This window comes from Scophthalmus maximus, chromosome 14 (assembly GCF_022379125.1).
Source record: "Scophthalmus maximus strain ysfricsl-2021 chromosome 14, ASM2237912v1, whole genome shotgun sequence".
NCBI lineage: Eukaryota > Metazoa > Chordata > Actinopteri > Pleuronectiformes > Scophthalmidae > Scophthalmus > Scophthalmus maximus.
The window spans coordinates 12,553,562-12,578,128 of NC_061528.1; the positions used below are offsets into that span (position 1 = coordinate 12,553,562).

General features: G+C 43.8%; 1 protein-coding gene across 2 annotated transcripts; it reads left to right on the top strand.

Annotated features, from left to right (window-relative positions):
• Window positions 1-4,358: 4,358 nt before the first annotated feature.
• Window positions 4,359-18,910, top strand: LOC118282938 (neuroligin-4, X-linked-like). 2 transcript variants are annotated; one of them, XM_035604514.2, is made up of 9 exons: window positions 4,359-4,842; window positions 6,369-7,310; window positions 8,190-8,342; window positions 11,278-11,463; window positions 12,040-12,490; window positions 12,780-12,993; window positions 13,777-13,901; window positions 16,684-17,293; window positions 18,380-18,910. In XM_035604514.2, the coding sequence occupies exons 2-9, from the start codon at window positions 6,833-6,835 to the stop codon at window positions 18,785-18,787; spliced, it is 2,625 nt and encodes an 874-aa protein (XP_035460407.1). In that variant the 5' UTR covers window positions 4,359-4,842; window positions 6,369-6,832; the 3' UTR covers window positions 18,788-18,910. The 2 variants fall into 2 exon arrangements, with proteins under 2 accessions (XP_035460407.1, XP_035460408.1); XM_035604515.2 differs by having other exon boundaries at window positions 4,359-4,837.
• The last annotated feature ends 5,657 nt before the right edge of the window (window positions 18,911-24,567 follow it).

Genomic DNA, 24,567 nt, shown 5'->3' on the forward strand with positions numbered 1-24,567 from the left:
GACTGTACCATTCCTGCTAGCCCCGCCTCGTCTGGAAGCAGGGAAATGGATGTTACCAATTTACACTAAATTTAAAAAGGTGTACAGTACCACTTGCCACAAATAATACAAGGAACGGATTGCTATACCACAATTAATACAAAATACAGCAAATAATACTTTCAAAACCCACTGCACCTCCCCCTCACAAATGGTTGCCCCCAGTGGCATCACTGCTGGTGTCACCGAGGGTACAGATACAGGAAGTGTTTGAGCACATGCTCCTTTTGTTCCTGGAACTGGAGGTGTGTAAGGTGAGTTCCATAGAAGGATCGATTAACTTGTGAAAAACTGAACCAATAAACTCTAACTTAACTACACGTGTCTGTTTTTATTGAATGAAGGGAAGGTATGTTATCTGTAACCTAAGATAATGCAAAACACAAATGGACCTGGTGTAGTGTGTGCCTGCAAGCTATATCTTCGGATGTGCTCAAACAATACTTAGCTTCACTGCAATGTTGATGATAGACTGTCCACTGTTTCCATTAAACCCTACTGTATGTATAGTGTAATTTAAGACTGGCACATACTGACAATGGTTTATACCAGATTAAATTGAACTGAAGCACGTCCGAGACTTCCTGCTGCAGCTTATCTCCAGCACCTGGTTGTGTAGATTGATGATTAAAACAGGAAATGTGTGGAAAAAAGAAATACAATCTGGTAGTCTATAATGTGTTCATGTAGTGTGACGTCCATGCAAATCCACACAGTACATTGAAACATGGTGTTGAAGCATTTCCTGCATTAATTTTACTTTGCGCAGGCTGCATTCTGTACCTTTGCCTGTTTGTGGCGTTTTTATCTGACAAAAAAAAGAAACTGAAATCAGTGAATCATTCAGGAGATCAGACTATTGAGAATTAACATGTAGTTTTGCCCAATCTTGGCTCTATGCATATTCAGTCTCATTTTGAGCTGTAACAGTACCAATGGTAATGTTATTTTGACGCCAATAATGTAAAACTCCTAAGTTTACAGAAGTGGCGTTCAGACTTTTTTTAGGGCCCTGCATAATTATACCTGCATCGAGTTGTGCACCTCCCACACTGCTGCCAGTGAATTGCTCCCTCCTAACCCGTTTCAACCTTCCACTACTTTCCATCTGGAAAAAAAAAAACGCTTTTAAAATGAGATTTTAATCTTGGTTAATGTGCACTCCCTGCCATTTCAATTGTTTTATCCCCCTTGCAACCAACCCACAGTTCCATTGCTGTTTTATATATATTTTTTTACATTAAAGAAAAAATTAACTTAATTAATGGGAGAAAAATTAATAATGAACGGATTATGCTTCCATACAAGTGTGATGCTCCATACTATTTGGCAAACAACCGTCTTTCATACTCTGTGATGTGTATAAATGTGATACAGGCCCACTTGACTAAAGGAAAAGCTCAAAAAGACTTTGAAAGGCGGCTCAGTATTGGAAGGAGCGTCAGTCTCAAAGACTAGGTCTAGAGCTCTTTTGGGAATGAAACCACGGGCAAGACAATTTGGGTAAAAAAAACAATTCGGTGACTCGTGGCATGTAAGGAAAGATGGGAGACTATTATACAGGAGTAGGGCTGCAGTGCATAAACCCCTCATTACACACCAACCGCTCTTGTTGAAATAACAAAATATATCGTTGGTGCATGCACTCCCGAACAACACACAGGAGCACTTTCTGATCTGATGCTCCTATTGGTGTAATAATTTGTTTAGGCTTTACCCCTACGAAACACTGACAAAGAAAACATCTCTTTTAGGATTTTATAAAACTATGGTTATGGTTTCGTAGGTTTAGGCAGGACGTGGGGGAGGTCATGGTTTGGGTTCAAAAGAAAACAACTTCATGGTATGGGAGTTTAGTTGTCGAGGAAACAGTAACATACGTTTCACTATAGATCTTTAAAGAAGTGTGTTGACCATCCACCCAAGAGAGGGAACACTAAATCTTTTGGAAAAATACATTAGGGTTGAGGCTGTTCAGGGTTTGTGATGGTTTTTATTATAGAATTAAGCCCCTTAACAACTTGGATGGATTATCTTGACCTGATCAGGCACATGGGCCTATATACTCTCATTGTAATCTGCAAATATACTAGTTGTGTCGTCCGATTATGCAATAGTGATAAGGGATGCCAACTCCCTCTTGTTCACGATTTTTTTCTTTCCTTTTTTTCTTGCAGGTTTTTTTTTCCAGGGCGTTGGCGTGTGCTGGCAAGAAAATGACGGCAGAAAGAGTGATGACAAACACAGTGGACACTATGTCCCCTAAAGTCCCAACGGCCAAGTACAAGGTTTGACCGTCCTAACAGATCCAGATGTAGCCTCTTTTTAAAACTGACAGCTTGCTAGTAAACAGATTTGGGTCCAGGTTCACATCCTGTCGGCTGCTCGTATTGGCAAAGACTGCAGCAGGAAATAAACTGTCTACACGCCGACAAGACCTAAGAGTTGGTTTTGTTGCGTCTGAATCCGTTTCATATCACACTGAAAGGTCTGTTTTCAACCTTTATTAACTACTATTAAAGTCCATTATCCAGATAATAGACTTTGGTAATTATCTTTTATCCAAGCTCGACCTTTGGACAGCTCGCCCAAAATCATGTTTGCCTCAGTTGGATATTTTTTCCAGGGTACTTCATGACACAGAATCAAATATGGTTCATGAGCTGTTTCAAATCCTGTTAGGAGTCATTCATCTTTCTCAGCCGAGGAGGCGTAATTTGTCTTAAGATTGTGAAAATTGCTGTCGCTTATTTCCACCCACATACATTCATAGCTTGGCAGTTTGAGCTTTTCCACCGGTAAATTCTTTGGGTTGCAAAGTACGGAACCAAACTCCAGCAACCACTCTAACCTTTTAATCTGACACCAGTCTGAGCACCGCCTTAGATACTCATGCGGAGGTCTTCTGCCAGTCTCGGTTAAAAAAGAACGTGTGACGAGGCCATATGGCTTTGAAAGTGTTATCGCTGTAAATCACCTCTCAAAACCCACCTGAAGAAATAAAGCCTTGCCACAAATTGACTTAGGCTGACCTGTCTTCTTTTGCCTTATTAAAAGAAATATATACTGAAACAACCTGTTATTTTTCTTTTTAAAGGGTGGGAGGACTCCGGGGACAGGAGTAGAGGGGAATAAGCAAACAAGTACATGGGCAGACAAGGAGATGGATGGATGGAGGGAGGGAGGGAGGGAGGATTGTTGAGGAGAGGGATAAAAAGTCCTGAATGCTGCTGCAGCCTGTGCTTACGTGAGGAGTGTTCCCAAACACAGTTAGTGGCGACTGCAGACCCACTGCATTACCATAGTGTCACACACACACACACACACACACACACACGCACACACAGACACACACAGACACACACACACAAGCACAGTGCCTTAGCGAGAAAGCTGCGTGCAGGCAGAGCTGTATAGAATGGGAACAGAATCTCCTGTTCTGGTCCTGAGGAAGTCACTGTGTGTACAACACCACCGCTCGGTGCTGATGTGTGAAGTTGTACCTGCGTGTGTGTCTTTCTGGGAGAGAGAGAGAGAGAGAGAGAGTGAGTGTGTGAGTGTGTGTGTGCAGGTGCAGGTGTGTGTGCATGCATGAGTGTTTCCTTGGCGCCTTACATGTCTCATGTGCATGTGATGGAACCTGTACAGGTCTCTCTCTCTCTCTGTGTGAGTGTCCCTTCACAGGTCGGTCCCTCTCTCCTCCAGCCCCCCTCCCCCCTTCTCTCCAGTTGCTTCCTCACGGAGCTATAGGTGCGTAGGTCTATCATTGGATCAGTGGCCTGCTGCCTGCCACACTGTCCAATCGCATCTAGGGAGAGAGAGAGAGAGAGAGGGAAAGAGAGAGAGAGCGAGAGAGAGAGAGAGAGAGAGAGAGAGAGAGAGAGAGAGAGAGAGAGAGAGAGAGGGAAAGAGAGAGAGAGAGAGAGAGAGAGAGAGAGAGAGAGAGAGCGAGGGAAAGAGAGAGAGAGAGAGAGAGAGAGCGAGAGAGAGAGCGAGGGAAAGAGAGAGAGAGAGAGAGAGAGAGCGAGGGAAAGAGAGAGAGAGAGAGGGAAAGAGAGAGAGAGAGAGAGAGAGAGAGAGAGAGAGAGAGCGAGGGAAAGAGAGAGAGAGAGAGGGAAAGAGAGAGAGAGAGCGAGAGAGAGAGAGAGGGAAAGAGAGAGAGAGCGAGAGAGAGAGCGAGGGAAAGAGAGAGAGAGAGAGAGAGAGAGCGAGGGAAAGAGAGAGAGAGAGAGAGAGAGAGCGAGGGAAAGAGAGAGAGAGAGAGAGAGAGAGCGAGGGAAAGAGAGAGAGAGAGAGGGAAAGAGCGAGAGAGAGAGAGAGAGAGAGAGAGAGAGAGAGAGAGAGAGATTGAGAGAGTTGGGGGAGGGAGGAGAACGAAAGGAAAGCGGGGAGAGGGGGAGATTGATCATTTTAGCGTCCTGGGCCTTGGATTCCTTGAAGAAACACTTCATCCAAAACATAGCCCCCCCGCCCCCCTCCACTCCCCCCTTTCTCGGACGGAAGTCTTGGTGATTGCGTTTTTGTCTTCTTCTTCTTCTTATTATTAATTTCTTCTTTTTTTTTTAACGTTATTCCAACCGGGGAGACGTGCCACCATCACCACCATCCCCATCACCACCATCCCCATCACCAGCAGCAGGGGCGGTAGAGGAGGTAGAGGAGGTAGAGGAATATCTCCCAGTATTCCCATCCCGGGCACGTCGGATGAGCTGCAGCAGCGGAAAACACGAGGCGAATATTGCGGCGGACGAGAGCGGAGAACATGATCCGCGGGGTTTCACACCTCTCATCACACAGGGTGCAGTATGTCACATATTTTGTCATCTAAGGTTTTATATCTCTCTATATATAGATATATATAGAGAGATATATATATCTATATATAGATATATATCATTTTATATGTGTGTGTATTCTTCTTCTTCTTTAAACTGCAGCGGGGTTGAGGTTGTTGTTTTTTTTTGGAGTGAGTGTTTTGCCGTCGTCAGCTTCAGCGCAGAGAGAGAATCAGACGGGATGTTCTACCTTGCCTTGTGTGGTTTTTTTTTGTGTGTGTGTGTGTGTGTGTGTTTTTTGTGTTTTCTTCCACTTGCTCTCATCTTTTTCTTTTCGCTCTCCTCGCCGCGTTTGCGATCATTTTGACTCTGACGGATGCGGCGCCGGGCTCTCCGTGTGGAACGACACAAGGGGCGGCGGGCGGGCGGCGGGAGGCGCTGGCGTGACAAATGGAGCGTTCTTCCTCAGCGCGCGTGTGATCACCGCTGGAATGTTAACTAGCACCTTGGACGGCCGACACCAGCGCGATGCCACTAGGAACCTGCGAGGAGGGACAGTGGCGACTGCTCATTTGTCACCAATCCAATGTCTCTGCTGCTCAGAGTGGATGTGCACGCGCGTGCGTGTGCGTCATTCCACGGAAACTGAGGTTGCTCTCTCTGTGCGTGTGTGTTTGTGTTAATATTCTGCCCTAAGGGCCTCAGAGAGAGAGATTTTATCATTATGTTTTTTTTTTAATTTTACCCTAGTGTGACAGTCAGTAGAGAGAGAGAGAGAGAGAGGTAGCAGTGTCGGCTGGGGAGCAGCTGTGCGTGTGCGCGTGCGCGCGTGTGTAGAGAGCGTTTATGTATGAGCATGTAGAGCGATCGAGAAAGTGTGTGTGTCTGCATCTTTGGAGGAGTGAAAAAAAACAACAGCGTGTGTGTGTCTATTATTGAGAGACATAATGAAAGTGTGCTTGCGTGCATCTGTGAGAGAGAGATAGAGAACTGTGTGTGTGTGTGTGTGTGTGTGTGTGCGCGCGCGCGCGCGTGTGCGTGTGTCACAGGCGTCCTACCTTATGCTACATGCAGGTCAGTAGCCCCGCAGTGTATTCAGGGTTTAATTAAGCATGCGACGTGCCTCTCCACCTCTCCCCAACCTCACCCGCTGCCCCCCCCCCCCCCCCCCCCCCCCCCACACACACACACACACAAACACAAACACACTCTGAGCAACCTGGTCCTGTGATCTGTGTAACAGTGTGACATATGTCTGCAGTTCAAAACGGACACACTCACAGGCAGCAGAAGCCCTGACAGTCCAACACCAAGTTAAGCTGAGCGGACAACATCTCGTTTGCCCCATCTATCGCTCACATATCTATTTTTAACGTCAACAGCAGCGGAGGTAGCAGTCTACCGCTCTGATGTCATGTATATATCTCTACCGTGTGTTCATGTGTGTGTGTGTGTGGGACGTTTTAATTTATTTGACACTGTGATTATTCTAATGAAGACTGATTAAATCTGCCTCTTTCTCTCCATCTCTCCGCCTCTTCTTCTCTTTTCCAGGAGGCAGTTTGGGCTTGTTATGGGGGTGACCGGAAGGAGAGAGTGACAGAGGAACAGTGATGCCACTGTTTACATAACGAGAGACTCTCACACACACATACACACACACGAGCGCACACAAGCACATGCACGCTCAAATCGCCAGTCCAGGACATACACACTTGCTTAAACACTTCCACACATACAGACACGTATTCAAGGGACTCACTCACTGAGTCACCACACACTCAAAGGCACTGAATCACTGACTCAAACACAGGAACACACACACATTCATAGACAGACACACACACGACGGGGAAAGGTTGCTTGCAAGAGCCGGGACTGTGTGTCGTGTGTGCTATGGGCCAAGCTGAGCGGCAGCTGTGTGTGAGTGTTGGATACCCCTGAAGATAAACCTCATCCTCCCCCCGCCGCCCTCCTCTCCAATCCCTCATCTCTCAGCGAGCCAGAAACACACCACCATGTTTGAGCTGAGGACCAGGAGAACTCCCCCTTCCTCATCTTCTCTCCAACTCCCCTCCTCCACCTTTGGGTTCCTATCCCTCCTCTTGTCCTTCTGCGTCTCCACTTCTTTCTATACGGTGTCGGCGCAGCAGACCGTGCCCGTCATCTCCACGGCACAGGGCCGCATCCGAGGCATGCTGACCCCGCTGCCCTCAGACCTCCTGGGGCCCGTCCTCCAATACCTGGGGGTACCATACGCAAGGCCTCCAACGGGAGACCGGCGATTCCAGCCGCCTGAGCCGCCTTTACCCTGGCCAGGAATACGGAATGTGACGCAGTTTGCTCCCGTGTGCCCGCAGTCGCTCGATGAGAGGAGCATGCTGGGAGATATGATGCCATCCTGGCTCACAGCTAACCTGGATATAGCGGCGACCTATCTCACTCACCAGAGTGAGGATTGTCTCTACCTCAATATCTACGTGCCCACCGAGGATGGTAAGTAGGGCTAGTCGAATGTGCTCTCTCTCTGTATGGGGCAGGAGTGAATATATAATCGTACATGTCTCAGGGTTTTATGTTTAGGTTAATTTTAGCCTAAAGTCATACAAAGTGACACTGGCTTACCAGATAGGGTACCTGGGGGTATTTCTAGGAACATTTAGTTTTGACAAATGAATGGAATATGGAAATATCCTGTGCGGACACAGACATTCCCTTGTAAATGAAGTGAATATATATATATATATATATATATATATATATATATATTTATTTAAAATCTGGGACAAAACACTCACCTACCGCTGCACCCCCTGAGCCACCCTTTGAACCAACACTTAATATGCAGACACCTGCGAAAGTCGCCAATGGGTTAACGCCTGGAGGAAAGTGGGAAGCACACGGACTCGCTCATGCATACATATGAGTTCATACACATGTATGTGATTCTACACACACACACACACACACACACAAACAAACTATCTTTGTAAGGACATTGCTATGAAGCATACCCAAGCCCCTAGTGTTAAACACCACAACTAAATGCTTAACTTTAACCCTTACACGAACCGTAACATAAATCTGATAGTAAACCATTGAAGACATGCATGCACGCACGCACACAAACACCTCAATTAAATCCTCCCACTGAAAGATGGAGGTTGGGCGATATGAAGCATAGGGAAGCGAGGGAGGCAGAGATTATTTCTGCTTTTGTGTGTGTGAGCCCACATGGTGATCAAAGGCTGAGATACATACAATGAACATGTGGATAGTCAAGACACATACACGGGACAGGACGGGAACACAGCAGCGTATATAAAGAAGGTTTGTTGATCAGTCATCCTCCCTTCCTCTCTCTCTCTTTCCCAGACATCCATGAGGAGGGAGGTCAGCGGCCTGTGATGGTCTATGTCCACGGCGGCTCATACACAGAAGGCACTGGCAACATGATGGATGGCAGTGTGCTGGCGAGTTACGGCAACGTCATCGTCATTACCCTCAACTATCGCCTGGGAGTATTAGGTACAATTATATATCTTCTTCATCTAACATACCCCCTGTACAGTATATCAGTAATTTGCTATGGAGTTAAGCACTTTGCTATGAGTGTATATAGTCCATATGGATGTAGCCATAATTCAAACCTGTAATTCTTATCCTTTTGGCTTCACTGTTACTGGTAAAAGCACACATCTGGAGTCTACAATTCAACAGTCCTTTGAATTCATTGTGACTGTGACATTATCGATCAATTCATTATAGAGGTGCATATATAGACACAAAAATATGAATTAATGTGGTGATAGATAGGGGGAAAGTCTGCACAATTTTGTGGTCAAAACTACACGTGTCATAAATCACCTTAAAATTAATTATTATAATAACATACCAGATGTAGGCTACATCCTTAGTGTATCTTTAGTGTTGTCCTTTTCAGTGCCACCCCAGCCTCTGAGCAGGAACAATAGAGGTTCTCTCTGTAACCTGATAATATCACTGTGATATCATATGCCTCCTGTATAGTAATTTTCTTAATGAAAGAGGCTAGAAGGACTGCAATGTTATCCACATGGATATACGTGAGTAGTTGATTTAGCTGTTTAGAAAGGAAAGGGAGAGCGGGATCGGACAAAAAATCCTAGAGGAAGTGGTATAGGATGAAGACATGTCAATTCTTGAACGATGAATTTGTTAGTAAAGAGCTATAAATTATGTTTGATGCGTCATTGTTCCTCACCTCTAATTATATAGTTTATTATGGTGCAGGTATTATTTTCCTCATTGCCTAATTTCTTGGATACGACCATTTTCTATACATAAAATGAGATATTGGTTTTTTTTGTATCGCCATCTGGATTGTTTAATCCTTCAACAAGCTATAAAATGTGGAAACCATTAGAGAGTTTTTTTAACCCAGAGCGCCATTATAAAAAAAAAGAGATTTATTTATCTATTTTTTGAGTGAAACGTGTTCAGAATGGGTGTCCCTAGTGGAAATAAACCCCCTGAAGCCGTTTATTTCCACTACTAGCATCAACTCTAATCTAATCTAATCTTTTTTTTTTTCAAACCTCTGACTCATTGCGCTCTGAACGAGGAAAATCTGTTTCACTGCGTTTTCTTCTACTAATTTTAGAAGGCTATGCAAAGCTTCACTGGCTGAATGAATTAAATATTTTCAAATACTAGTATTCAAGCTTTTTTTGTCTGTAATTATAAAAAAAACTTATCAACCCCCGGCGGGCTGCAGGAGGGTTAAAAACATACTTTGAAGGCATCACTGACTGCACTACTCTGAGGGCATAGTGAGTAGTGTGTGTGAGCACAGTCTTCGTATCGATTACAGTAAGTAAGAAGTGTGAGATGTGTATCGTCCCATTGGCTGGGTTAAATCATGTCCTCACTTTAATTGATTGGTGCTCACAACTTAATTGGAATTTATTCAAATTTGCCAGCAGGCTAACAAAACTATGTGCAAACAGTATGTATGTACAGTATGAAGATTATAGAGCTATGTTCAAACTTATTGAGCTCATTGCCTTATACATGTATGTGGCTTATAGATTTTTTTTTTTGGTTTTTAAAGACATTAATTTTACTTTTTTATAATGACCAAAAAGTAAAGGAAGACTCCTCAGGGCATTTGTCTGCTCTTTCTCTTTGAATTATTTAGTGCTATTATTTAGCTTCTCTCTTTTTCTGCAGTTTTAGCACATTTTATAGTTCATGTGTACACGCAAAGCGTGATAATACAGTACAAGCAAAATTTCTCCTCCAGGAACAAGACCTCTTATGAATCTCCCTTAATTAAATTGAGATTCTTTGGAAATGAGCTGGAGCTGGAGTGGGATACATGTTAAAGGTTTAAAAGATTCAACAACAAAAAAATATTGATTTGAGTTTAGGAGATCCATCCTGTCTCTTTCTGTGCATAAATCTTTATCTGTGTGGTGGGCGAAACAAAATTCTACCTTGTTGTGATCTTGTGGCCAAAAATAGTTGCCAGAGCTGTAATCACCATACTGAACCCAACACATCCTACATGCTTCATTTTGTCCTCATGTCCATCTTCTGCTTTTGATGCCACCTTCAGTGTGATCATCATCATTATCATCATCATGATCCATCATCCATCGTGTCCTCCTCCTTGTCATCATAAGTTGGAAGCATGAGGTGAGGCCATACATCAAATACAATGTACAATTATGCACACAGTTATTTTTTTGGAGTCGAAGCATGGTTTTCAGGAAGCGTAAGGAAATCTTGCTACAGTGTGTGAGCACATCTCACACAGTATATCTGAAGGCGTCGTGGAAACCTTATTGCAACCCAATTAACATAATATCCATCCTTTTGCATGACAGGGATTTCTGACAAAATGCATATAAGTTATGAAATGTATTATTTTAACAACGCTGCTTTTCTTGCTCATTATACTCATTTGTTCAGGGCCATCTTGAGGTTAAAAAACACAAGCTTCTGCAGTAATGAGATATACATTAGTGCAGTGAGCCATGATGATCCTTTGTGTTACTCAATAAAGTCAGCAGTAAAGGGAATAAGGGATAGCAGCATTCGTTGATGTCTCGTGTGTGTAAACCGATATTCATTTACATGAATATGGATGTCCCTTGTTGGTTTGAGTCAATTTCCCACGGACCGTAGTAGGAGAGGAACATATTATACTACATATTATCTTTAAATTTATGATGACTGAGACTTGCGCATAATTGATCTAAACAGAGCGGATGCCATGATATCATGTCCAACCTATCACCCCCGTTTGTGCCCCTTTGGGTCTGTACACATCATATTTGTAAGATGTAGATGCATATTATATCTTCCTGTGATCGACTCGATATTTTACAGAGAATTTCAACTTTGATTTCATGCAAATCGTTTAAACTGAAGTGGTATATGCTCTACCATAACAACATCACTCTCTCTCCGCCTGCAGGGTTTCTTAGTACCGGTGACCAGGCAGCAAAAGGGAACTACGGCTTGCTGGATCAGATCCAGGCTCTGCGCTGGGTGAAGGAGAACATCGCAGCCTTCGGAGGAGACCCAAACAGGGTCACTGTCTTTGGATCTGGGGCCGGGGCCTCCTGCGTCAGCCTCCTCACCTTGTCTCATTACTCTGAGGGTAAGGGAGAATCATTGACAAAACCTCTGCTCACATAGTTTATTCCGATGAGTGTATGTGGCACAGATGTGGAAAGTTTTTTTTACAGTTTTGACACTCTAAACTATTAGAGCGCAAGCAAACAGACAGGCCGGTACTCATGATTGCTGGTCGGTGGGTGCTGTGAAAGCATTGACATTTAAGGTTATGAAACTTTTCAAGGTCTCCAGTAGAGCGATACATTATTTACTGGTATAAATGCCTGAATAAGCCTTTGAATCCTCTGAATAATACAGCACAGCCTTCCTGTGACTCAGATTGCCAAGAGGTGTATTATTTTAAATTTTTAAGCCTCACCTACTTGAACCTGGCGTTTTAACCATGACCCGTCATTCTTTTGAATAATGCACGTCTGTGATTTCAGCGATTTTTTTTCTGTTGTGTGATTGTTTCTTCTGCATCTGTAAATGTATAGTGTAAACCCTTCAAGTGTGCAATCATATGGGAGTGCGTGCGCCTCCATAAATGTACAAATGTGTGACCGCAGTGGTTTTACACCCATTTATATTCATGCTTGTGTGTTCATGTGTATCTCAGACCTGTTCCACAGAGCCATCATCCAGAGCGGCAGCGCTTTAGCCAGTTGGGCTGTCAACTACCAGCCAAGTAAGTACGCCCGGCAGCTTGGGGAGCGGGTGGGCTGTGGCATCGACGACAGCACCCAACTGGTCGCCTGCCTCCAGGGCCGGAGTTACCGGGAACTTGTTGAGCAGAACATAACGCCGGCCAAGTATCACACGGCTTTTGCCCCAGTGATCGATGGCGACGTGATACCAGATGACCCCCAGATTCTGATGGAGCAGGGAGAATTCCTGAACTATGACGTGATGCTAGGTGTCAATCAGGGTGAGGGCGTGAAGTTTGTGGAGGGCATCGTGGATTCAGAGGACGGAGTCACTGCTGAGGACTTTGACTTTGCTGTGTCAGACTTTGTGGATAGTTTATACGGATACCCGGAGGGCCGAGACACACTGAGAGAGAGCATAAGGTGAGTGAGTCTGTACATGCCTGGATATATTTAAGTAGGGAGTTAGGCTTTTTGAGAAATACATTTATTTTATTTGTTTTACTGATACAACTCTCATGCCGTACATTTATCTTTGCATGACATACAGTGAGTTCCAACAGTCTGAGACTTTCACTTGAATAGGGAAGTGGTCTTGGACTTTTGGACGCCCTAATGTCACAACAACCACAGATGTCTTGTAATTTCTTGAAATGTTGATTGACAGAAAGATGGACTTTCTATTGGCTAATTTTAAATGCATTTATCAAAGGTTCATGTACACGGACTGGGCAGACCGGGACAATGCAGAGACCCGCCGAAAGACTCTGGTAGCACTATTCACAGACCACCAATGGGTGGCGCCAGCCATCGCCACAGCTGACCTTCATGCTCAGTATGGGTCTCCCACCTACTTCTACTCCTTTTACCACCACTGCCAGAGTGACGCCACTCCGCCCTGGGCTGACTCCGCCCATGGTGACGAGGTGAGAGGGTGTCACAGTGTGGCGTTACTTTACATCATATAATGTTAGTGACGGCTGTAGGAAAATTTGTGTTGTTGTGATAGTAGATAACAAGCAGGGGAGTGAAGATGTGAATGGCTGACTGGGTTAGCTATTCAACTCTGATCTCGACACGCAAATGTCGGTAACTAATGCCTCAAAGATTGCTGGAAAATATTAATCCAATGAATATCAAGCTCATGGTTAAAGAATTGCTCCACATTGATCTGTTCAAAATGATTAATAAGTCGAATCAAGCAGCTCACTACTGCGTGAAATATCTGCTGCTAAGATGATTTTATTATGGTGATCTTCTCTTTGGTCTTTATCAAGTAGCGAACTGTTCATTTCCACGTTTTCTCCTTTAGATGTACACTTGATTGCCCGATGTTCAGCATACTGAGTGTGTGTGTGTGTGTGTGTGTGTGTGTGTGTGTGTGTGTGTGTGTGTGTGTGTGTGTGTGTGTGTGTGTGTGTGTGTGTGTGTGTGTGTGTGTGTGTGTGTGTGTATTTGTGGTTGTAGTATGAGTGCGGATGGATTTCAGGATTTCAGTCCAAATGATTAGGGATGACTTGTCAAACTGAAGATGAGTTTAGTGACCTGAGTTTAAGTTCACTGCGGTTACATATGAGGCGGTTTCTGTCATCTCTGCGATGGGGTTAGAGTTTGACATGATCCAGTTATGGTTCGAGTTACTGTCAAGAGAATGAGAGTTCCCTGGCCTGGTTGTAATATATTCTTCGAACGTGTGTGCATGTGCGTAGGTGCCCTATGTGTTCGGTGTGCCCATGGTGGGACCCACTGATCTGTTCAACTGTAACTTCTCCAAGAACGATGTGATGCTGAGCGCCGTGGTCATGACGTACTGGACCAACTTTGCCAAGACTGGGTGAGTGCACACTGCTGTGAAATGATGATTATCCATTGCCTGACAATAGTAGATAGAGCAAAACCAAGAAAACCAGACAAAACAAAGAAACAGCTTCAGCATGATTTGGTTCTCTTTGTTTGTGCCTTCTTAAACACAGAAATCTGTTCATAATTTCTGTAACTGATGCAATAAGCAGGCGTACTGTCCAGGGGGCGTTCCCTGCCTCACGCCCTATGTAAGCTGGGATTGGCTTCAGCCCCTCCACGACCCTCAAAGTAGAACTGGTGGAGATAACGGATTGATATCTAATCACCACTCACATGTAGATAATGTCTTAAAATGACGAACGAAAGCCAGGCAATTTAATGGCATTATAATGCGTCGAAGAAAATGCACCGTTGTCAATTGAAAATGAATCTCTTTTTTTTTTTATCCTTTTATCTGTGAGACTGAAGAGACAAGGATTTTGGCAACGTGAAGTGTTGTTGCTGTAACTGTGGACAGCTCACTCTTCATTTTACAGGAACAAATCTCCTCCAAGCTCGGAGTGAGACGGCTCAGATTCAACTGTATGGTGCCATCAAGAAAAACAGAATAGTGCCTCTCCACTTTGCAGTGTTCGATAACTTCGCTTTAGGTTTAATTTGCTGTACCAATTAATCGTAAACATGAACATGGGCATGGAGTGGGGTTATCTGGCAGAGAGAGCACAATCAAAGATTCAACAGGGAGAGGATATCAGGTTTTGATACCGTGACATTAAGCAAAGTGATGTCCTGAAATGTATGTTTACATGCTGCATATTTGCATTAGGTAAATGCAATTTTGGAAAAAAATGTAAATGTGTGCAGGAGACCTAGATTAAATCCATCTCTCTTTCAGGAAAAAAAATGAGCAGGCAAAGGATATGTTATTAAAATGCTTTTTCCTTCACAAGGTGTTTGATGTCTGATAAGAAGACAGTACTTTAGACATAATCATGAAAGCAGCACTGCAAACTAATTTTGGCAGAGGGACACAGGTTCTCTGTCATGTCGAAAAATCAACAAGGCTTCTCTTCTTTGGACCTTGACTGAGACAGTTATAGAACCCCTGCTCTTGAAAAAGTCCTTGAGGAAAGCCAAGGTAATGTCCCAAAAGAAAAACGAGGGGTTGGCCACTGTTTGATAAATCTTCTCTTATCCTCCTCTGTCGTCCCCATTCGCTCATTGATCGTCAAAAGTGGTTAAATTAAAATTCTAAATGATCTGCCAGTAGCTAAGAAAGTATTCTACTGTAGATATCAAATTTGCAAAACTGAAAGTGAAATGATCTGCCAGTGGCTAAAGAAAAATTTAGATGTCATAGAAATAATCCACATTAAAACATTTTAAAACCTGACAATCCGCACTGATAAGAGCACCTTTTATGTCTCCACTCCGGCGTGATATATACAAGATAAAAGTCATTGTTGAGGATGGACCCTCTTTCTGCAGTGCTCCGAGTGAATAATTACCAGTAATTAATCCAATCGAGGCTCACTCCACTGAGATATCTTCAGATTTACGGAGGCATCTGCAGTCTAGACCTTGATCTAAATCACCGCAGAGCCTCGCTATCTCACAACATACAGTACAGAATCAGGACGGTGTGCTTGTGCATATTTTGTCCGTGGCGTGAAGAAGACTCGTCTTTAACGCGGGCGCGCTGAGGCAGTCCCATCACATTAAGTTAGCAGCCTGTAGCTTATAGCCGGTATTGTCATTACCATTGCAGCAGGCTGAGGGATGTGAAGATTTCAGTTTGCACTTCAATTATCAACCGGGGAACCTTTCTCTAAAGAAATATTTCGCTCAGATGGTGATGGAGCTCTGCGCCAGCTCAATTTAGCGGGGAGGATGTGATTCTCCCTCATGTGTATGCCGTAAGCCTCGCGTAAATCCTGTGCAACTGTAGGTTTTCACGCCACCTGCCTTTTTCTGTGCCGCTCACAAGGCGCTGATTGACAAGTGAGCACATCGGGTGTAACCGTGCGCTCTGCGAAGACGCGCTGCCACTGTTTCATTTACTGCATTCCAGCTGTTGTTGACACAAATAGGTCGATAAATAAATGCCTGCCTGTAAGAGAGGACGATTTTTCAGGGTATGTGCACACTGTACGAACTGCAGGAATTTGAACTGTGCATTAACTGGGGTGTTGATCGATGATCTGCAACCAAACCGCCTTTGAGCTATGTGTACAGGAAAATAAAACCTGTCTTTGTACAAGTATTTTTTCCCCACTGGTTTGTCTCTGTGTTAGTTGGATATTTATTAGTCCCGGGGCTGGTGAAACTGGCCTCTTTCAGCCTCTTCAGAACGAACAACCTCCTCAGCTCCATGACATTTTAAAAGGCTGAAAAAGCATGAACAATACTGGTATTTGTACTTCCAAAGAATATGTGGAATCCACATGGTGGATACAGTGTGTGGGTGTATTCTCTGCTGCATGTCATTATCGTAGCTTATTTTTAGTCCTTTGCTGTTCATGGACTGTTGAGGGAAGCTATAGTTATTAGCAGCTATGTCACCATGATGACTTTTCATCTGGTCAAATGCTCTGAGCTGACAGGTGTCTCTATTGCTGAGCTATTCATGTCTGTTATATATATATATATTTTTTTTAATTGCAACTATTTGTCTGAGAACAACAGGCTCTGGGAGCATGACTCTATTGTCTTGCTTATAATTATAATCCCTCTTTTCTTATTTCCTCAAAAACCAAATAGCCTCAATCCATCTAGATGTGAATAAATAAGTCATTGTGTTTCAATCTTTCCAGTGATCCAAACCAGCCGGTTCCTCAAGATACCAAGTTTATCCACACAAAACCTAACCGCTTTGAAGAAGTGGCCTGGTCTAAGTACACCCCAAAAGAGCAGCTGTATCTCCACATCGGCCTCAAGCCCCGCGTCAGAGACCACTACAGGGCCACCAAGATCTCTTTCTGGCTCCAGCTGGTGCCTCACTTGCATCACGTCAATGAGCTCCTCCAATCCGTGTCGTCCTTCACGCATAGTCCCTCTCCACAGGATGACACCCCTTATTCTTACACTAAGCGCCTGGCCAAGGGTTGGCCTCCGAGCAGTACACGTCACCCAGGCTCACAAGGAGGTACCCCACAGCCCCCGGAGGCTGCTCTGGGCCAAGATGGAGGGGAGAACGGGGTCCGCATCCCTAATGAGGACTACTCCACTGAACTCTCCGTGACAATTGCAGTGGGCGCCTCCCTGCTGTTTCTTAACATCCTTGCGTTCGCGGCGCTGCTGTACAAGAAAGACAAGAGGCGTCTGGAGCACCGTAGGCCGCGTCCACTTCCTCCCCCGAGACGAGATATCACACCTGCAGATGTCGCCGCCCACCTACAGGGAGAAGGACTGATGTCATTACAGGTGAGTCGGTGTATTTTTATTTGCATATGTTGTCATTCAGGTTTGTTTTTGTTTAGCACAAGTGGAGTTTCTAAATGCTTCTGTAGTTATTTAGGTTATAATGAATAAAATAATGCTTATTGCTAGGAGCTGCACATATGATTTCAAATTTTAGTAACATTAAGCCAGATGAAGTCGTGTGCGACTATCTGAATGAACTCCCTTCCTGCCAGTGGAGCAGCTGGCAGTGGAGCTGCCAGTAGAGCACATCAGCAGACATGATCAGTGTGCCCATGTGTGTATCTGTGAGTGTGTTTTGATGCATGCGCATGAGTGAGCTGTGTCCAGTTACCTGAATTTCTTTTAGCTGTTTGACTACATGGCCTCTTTTGAGCTGTAAGTTGCTTTGAAATCTCTCATTACTGTGAGTTGAGGTACATTAATGTAGCCCAGCATCGCATTTTTTAATGGTATTGCACAAAGAAAGCAGTCTTTATTTTTTCCAGCACGCATTTTTCTTATTTATGCTTCTGATGGCTTTTTTTTCTTTCTGATGTATTGCTAAACCTGCAGATGATCAGACAATGATGACAAATTGCAGATGAAATGTGAATATTGAATATTGAACTATGTATTTGGTTTGTTGGTCTGATTGGCTGGCACAAATGTGGGACTTTTACTAAATGCAGTTTTGTGTGTTAGTTGAAAAAGTGAAATGAGCTACGGAGACTGTTGACATATTCAAAGAGCTTATTGCACTGAACATAATCTAATTATTGTCTATTTGATAATCATGCAAAAATGTACTATGTCAAAACCTATATCAATATCATAAAAAGAATCTTTATAATATTGTCATACTTATGTCAATCGCAGATTGATTATTTTAGTCACTTTTCAAGCACATACATGTCCAAACCATTCACTACCCTTACCCTGGGCTTTAGGAAAGTTTGATGGGAATTCTCACTTTTTTTAATAACTGGTAGATTAATTGATAATTCAGGTAATCCTTAGTTGCAGCCCTGGATTTGATCATATGGTTCTGTCTCCCTTGTTGCCCTCCCTCTTTATCGTCATGTCATCACCAACCATACACGTGTTTAGGTGAAGCAGCTTGAGTGTGATGCCGCGTCAGCAAATGAGAGGAACAACACTCACCACCACCACACACTGGACACGCTGGATGCTCTGGACGGCTTGGACACCCAGGACATCTACAGCACCCTGGACACCGTGCGCCTCACCTGCCCGCCTGATTACACGCTCACTTTGCGCCGCTCACCTGACGACGTCCCCCTCATGACGTCTCTGACCCCAGGATCACTGCCTGTGACCCCTGGGTCACACCCCGTTACCCCGGCAACGCCAATGACCCCCATGACACCCGGATCAGTGGTGGGGTTGAGGATGGGGCATCCTCACCAGGGATACACACACCATAGCCCGTATAGTAATACACACTTGCCACACACACACATCTCTGCGCACACACACTCCACCACGCGTGTATAACCGCAGCAACATACAGGGACATCATTGCAACACACACACACACACACACACACACACACACACACACACACACACACACACACACACACACACACACACACACACACACACACACACACACACCAGAAGACTTAAATACCTCTACTAATTACCCTGCAGGATTGTTACAGATGAAGAGACTGAAAGACATTTTCAGTAACAGGATGAAAAGACAGACAGCTGTGTGTTGCATGTCGGCGATCTGAAGACAGACTGGATCCCAGGAGATGCAGTTCTATGCATCATTCGCTCATAACCTGGAATTTGACGAGACAAGACGTCCATCAAATGTCTCGAAACCCACTTTGGATATTAAATCTTCTGCTTTTTCTACAGCCGAGGAGGAAGAGGAGCACTGTGGCAAAAGGGGTCAGTTATTGATCAGTTTACATCTCCTACTGTACCTGTGCTGCACAGCGAAGCAGTGCCGGGAACTGAGCAGAGCAGATGCAGACCTGAGCTAAGAAGTACCACACACAGACTGCTGATGTCAACTTGAACAACCTGTGAAATGTGAATGTAGCATTTTTTTTTCCAAGTAACGATCAAAGGCCCTATCTGCCAAGGATCAAACTAAGCTGAGGAGAAAATAGCGAATTTCAGCGAGAGATGGATGTAAAAACAGACAGTGAGGAAGAGGGGCATTAGGAAAAAAAGATTATTTGAAGGAAAAGTTAGGCAAAATGTGGGAAAGAGATTTGGATTTCATTGAGAGGGATTTAACAGCTGTGAGACCGAGAAAGACGAAGTGAGATAGAGTGATATGGAAAACACAAAAAAATGAAAAGTGGGCCAAGAGACAGAAATTAGCTTCAGAAGAAGACAGGGCATCTGAAACATTGCCAGACTTACTGAAGAATCACTCTAACCAGCTATGTGTTCAACTCTTGTAAATAGAATGGAAAGATACAGATGATATATTATGATTTATAGCATTTACCTGCTCTTGCATTAAAAACATGACTTATTTAACCACATTATTGCTTTCATTTCAGATATTACTATGTTATTGTATAGATGTCCTGAAGTAAGGCTGGTTGTCTCTCTATCTCACCCACTGTAGTATGTACACAGTACCTTAATTTAAAGGCTATATTTGCTATGCACAGTCATTTCAACAATTATTAACTATCTAAGCATCTAGATACTTGTTTAGTTGTTAAAGTGTAGGACATGTTTCACTCCATCCTGTCTATTTGTTTGACCATCGGATGAGAAGCTAGTACTGTGTAGATAGTGCAATTTTGGTTTGATGATTGAGCACCAGCCAAAAACCATGACCTTTAACCCTTTGTCCCTAAAACCCTCCCGCCCCCCTCTCCTGTTCCTAGAATCCTAGTAAAGGCCTTACCCTTCATACGTTGTAAACCCAAACATAATTAATGTTTCTGTACACAGAAAGGTGGTAAGGATTCCCAGAACGTCACTTACACCTTCTTTGTATTTGTCAGACCTTTAGCCCTGACCGGGGTCTCCTGTATTTCTTGACGAGGCCCTGCTTGAACTACCTTATGCTCAAACCTTGTCCCTCCTAAAGCCACCAATTGAACGACATTGGCCAAGTTGCCTTAAATCTGTAATGTCCCTTCCTTCTCTTCAAAACTAGGAATTGTTGTAGCACAACATCTCCCCTCAGTGTCTCCCATAGTCTGTAGAAAGAAATGTGGACTGTACTCTCATGGTTTAGTTTTCTACCTGCCACCATGTCAGTTGGTTGGAGCCAAATTTGATGAATGAGGTGGAGCCTGGGAGGAGCTGAGGAGGGACACTGTGGGATAGTGTGAGAGATTTGACATAGAGGGCAAGGATGCCTCTAAACGTACTGCTTTTTAAGCCTTAACATCCTTTCAATGGAGCATTACTGTTTTCACTTTTCGACCAAAACACCAAACCAATATTTTGTTGGAATAATGATTGACTTCAATTCAGAATGAGATCGAAGTTGAAGGAGTGCTTGAGGGCTACAAGGTCTTGGGTGGTTACTGCTGTGTGTGACCATAAAGACATATCCAGCACTCATAAAATCAGTTCCAAACAACTGTCGTGTAGGAGAGATATGGTGCTGTCGTGGCAGCCACTAAAAATGACAAATGCTCAAACTCTATCTGTCTGGTTGCTATTGTGAAGCTCAAAACCCTTGCCCATGTACTAACCAATCTACCCCAAACTCTCATGCCGTGATCCTAACCAGTAACTCAACCAAAGGCCTAATGCGATACTGTAACTTTTTCTGTGTTTTTGTCTTTTTTGTTCCTTTTCTTGCCCTAACCTTTGTCCCATCCAATCTTGTCCTTCCCCTCTCCCAGCCTCATCTGTGCGACTACATGCAGCTTCGTCACAATGAGGCCTATTTAACCTCCTCTCATCCTTAGTAACTTCTTCATGCGAGATTTTAGTTAATTGTCAACAAAAAACATGAAAAATGAAAGCTGAAAAATTTGTGGATGGCAAGCAAAGAAGTTTTACAAAATTATACAAAAGTAACATTTGATGGATGTTTGATTGTTTTAATTTTTTTTTTCATATGGGTTTATTGACTCAGCGGATGGCTGGATTGTGTCAAGCATAAAACATTTCTGCTGCATTTTTGAAAAATAAAAATATCAGTATTTTACAATTTACGAGCATTTTAGATGTCTTGTTTGTCTTAATCCTGAGAACTTATGTCTAATTTTTGAGGGAATTTAGAGGGCCCGTCCAATTTTTTTGTGTTGTTTTAAAGGATTAGTTATTGGGTTAAATCAGCAATCACAGTAATTTTAAGCTGTGGTCGAACTTACGTTTACACATGAATGAATAATTCGACATCTTGGAAGTACAGCGCGCATCTCGTCCTTAGCCAAGAAGATACAGACTGATGGCAATCATCTTCTCCAAGAAGGAAAATTAACACAAACTAAAACCCATGTAAAAAATAATTTACATGGATTAGCTATTAGTTTTTTTCCGCCATACTGCATTTGTTGTACAATTACTAAAATCTCAGCTGCAGCAAAATAGGGAGACACTACAGTAAATCATCACGGACCAGCAGCCCCTGCCAGCTGGCGAAGGAGACCCTGTGAGATGTGAAAGAAGCAAATCCATGGCTGACTTCCAGGCCAGATTTATGTCTCCTACATTGTGTCCTCGCTCTAATCCCATTAACTAGATATAACTGCACTTAATTAGATTTATGGATGGCAACACGTTAGAAAGCAGGAGTTCAAGTCATGACCAGATGTTTTTTTGTTTGACGTCAACATAGCACAGAGGGTCCTGAGAAAGCCAGGGAAGGAGAGCCACTGCTTTGTCGGCTACTTTTTTACAGGATGAAAAGTCACTTAGACACAAACACCTTCCCCTCACGGGTTAACTGAAAATCTTTTTTTTTGTGTCTTGGCTTTTTCTTCAATGGGACTTGTTTGAGGTTATTTCATAAGGGTATTTCAGATATGCAGGGCAGAAATTGTGTGTCAATAAGGTGGTCCGGGTTGGAAAACATTCACAGAAACCTGATTCATATTAAACTTGAGTCCGACTATTTTAAGGTAATATCTAAATGATTGTTGCTGACATTGTGAGGTACATTCTGTATTTGGTAACCGATAAATCTCAAGCAATTACAGAATTCAAAAATCTGTTAGAGTTATAAATTACCCACTGAAGTGTTCTATCCAAAAACGTTTTATCTAAATAATGATCTTCAGTGGAAAGTTCACTGCCCCACATATGATAAGCTGTAAACACGGTCAGTTAAATTATTACAGGATTTTCCCACAATTTACTGTCTTTCTATAGACAAAATTATTATGGATAAACCAAAAACAATATAAAAACAGATCAATTGATAAGAAAAACAGTTGTTAGTTGAAACCATATTATCAAAAATATAGAAAAACAAACAGAATAAGATATTTTCCAAATATGACTAATGAATTGGGCAAATGATCCCTACTGGTGTTACAACCCCAGACCAAAGGATTGTGATGAAGTTAGCTCTTTCTCCTTTATTATGTACTGGTGGAATTGGATGGTATAAAGAGGAAGGGAGGGGTTTAGCGGAAAAAGAGGAGTTGATCAAAGGAAATATTAAAAGCGGAGTAGAAATGGAGGAAGACAGATGAATGATAATGGGACATGTGAAGGGCGAGTGAATGAGATAATGTAAAGGAGAGTAAATAAAGGATGCATGGAAGGAGGAGCAGAGGGTGAGAGATAAGGGGGACTCATTAAGAAATGGAACGCAGCCTCTCAGGTTGTTTATTGGCTGGCAGGCTCATTGTACTTAATCACTGCTGCCAATAGGCACACACTCACACACACTCACACACACTCACACACACTCACACACACGTGCCAGTCTGTATGCACTCTCGCACTTTTTGTCTGTAGATACACCGTGCACATTTTCACGCATGATTGCCTCGTACCCCCCCCCCCCTCCACACACACACACACACACACACACACACACACACACACACACACACACACACACACACGCACACTGCTGCATTCCTCATAGCAGCTTGAGTCACTGAATCATCCTCTCTGCAGCCGTCATCACCCTCTTTCTCTCTCACCACCACACTATCCTCCTCTCATCTCTTCACAGTTCGGTGAGGGCGATGTTACATTCACAAAAGATATGATTCTTTTTCAACGGGGATCTTTGGTATGAACGAGGGGAGCCGAGGTGCATTTGAAAGCAGCTTGTTTTATCGCCGTGTCCAAATTCTGCCTCGGGCTGGTGGGACTGAGGCTTGACAACCTGTGACCTGTGACCCTGTGTCCGTTCTTTTGGAAGGCTCTCGGAAAGAAAGGGATTCAGAACATCCAGCTCCCTGCAAAGAGCCGTAACTCTCATCACTATTCCTCTCGCCTCCCTCTCATCCTCCGCTCCCGTTTTTATGTTTTGCTTCATATATCTTGTCGTCTTTCTCTCCCTCACACCCCTGTTGGTCTTCTCCCCATCACAGCTTCTAGCTCCTTTTCCTCGGCACCCCCACCCCCCTCTTCCCTTCTGTGAGGCTGAGTTCCCCCCTTATCTAACAACCTTGAGATGATCTTCAAAGCGTCATTGCAGTCGAGCATGTGAGGTCACAGTGTCTTCAGTCTCTCTTCTCCTCTCTTCTCTCCACTGCACTTCACTACTCGTATTCTTTTGGCTCTCCTCCACATCCTCCACACTCTCCCTCTCCCCTCTGTATCCTTCCCTTTTTTTTTTCCATCTCACACTGCATTTCTCTCCTCCTCTGCTCACCATCTATCTCTACCTCATCTGGTCTCATCTCCTCTCGTATGTTCTCTGCTCCATCTTTGCCCCCCCCCTCACATTTCTCCTCTCCTCCCAATTTTCCTCTCTCTATATCTCTCTTCTGCGCCAGCCAATCTCGTTTACTTCCCTCTTCGCTGGCTTCTCCACTCGCTCCTCATTGTAAAGAGCTCAGAAAAGGAGTGATACAAGGCTCCTTGGCCGTGTGTGTATACGTGCTTGTTTTTGCACGTGTCTGGGTTATTGAGTGTGTTGTGGTGGGGATGTTACACGCCTAACTGTTTTTCAAGCAGGCGAGAGCCCCGCAGTGTTTTCACTCTCTAATTAATTAAGCGTGAGATGCTTTAATCAGCCTACTGCTCGTCTGTGTTTCTTGCTCATTGCCTGTTGACCATCTGTCTCTCTCACCTCCCTGCCGCCCTTATGGTCCTACCTGTTTGTACGTCTCCTCCAGCCGTCTGTCTCACTGTCAATTGTCTCGCCT

Coding starts and splice junctions, on each gene's coding strand:
- LOC118282938 (XM_035604514.2), top strand. CDS start 6,833: ATGTTTGAGCTGAGGACCAGGAGAACTCCCCCTTCCTCATCTTCTCTC. Junction 7,311..8,189: donor CTACGTGCCCACCGAGGATG/GTAAGTAGGGCT, acceptor TCTCTTTCCCAG/ACATCCATGAGGAGGGAGGT. Junction 11,464..12,039: donor CTTGTCTCATTACTCTGAGG/GTAAGGGAGAAT, acceptor TGTGTATCTCAG/ACCTGTTCCACAGAGCCATC.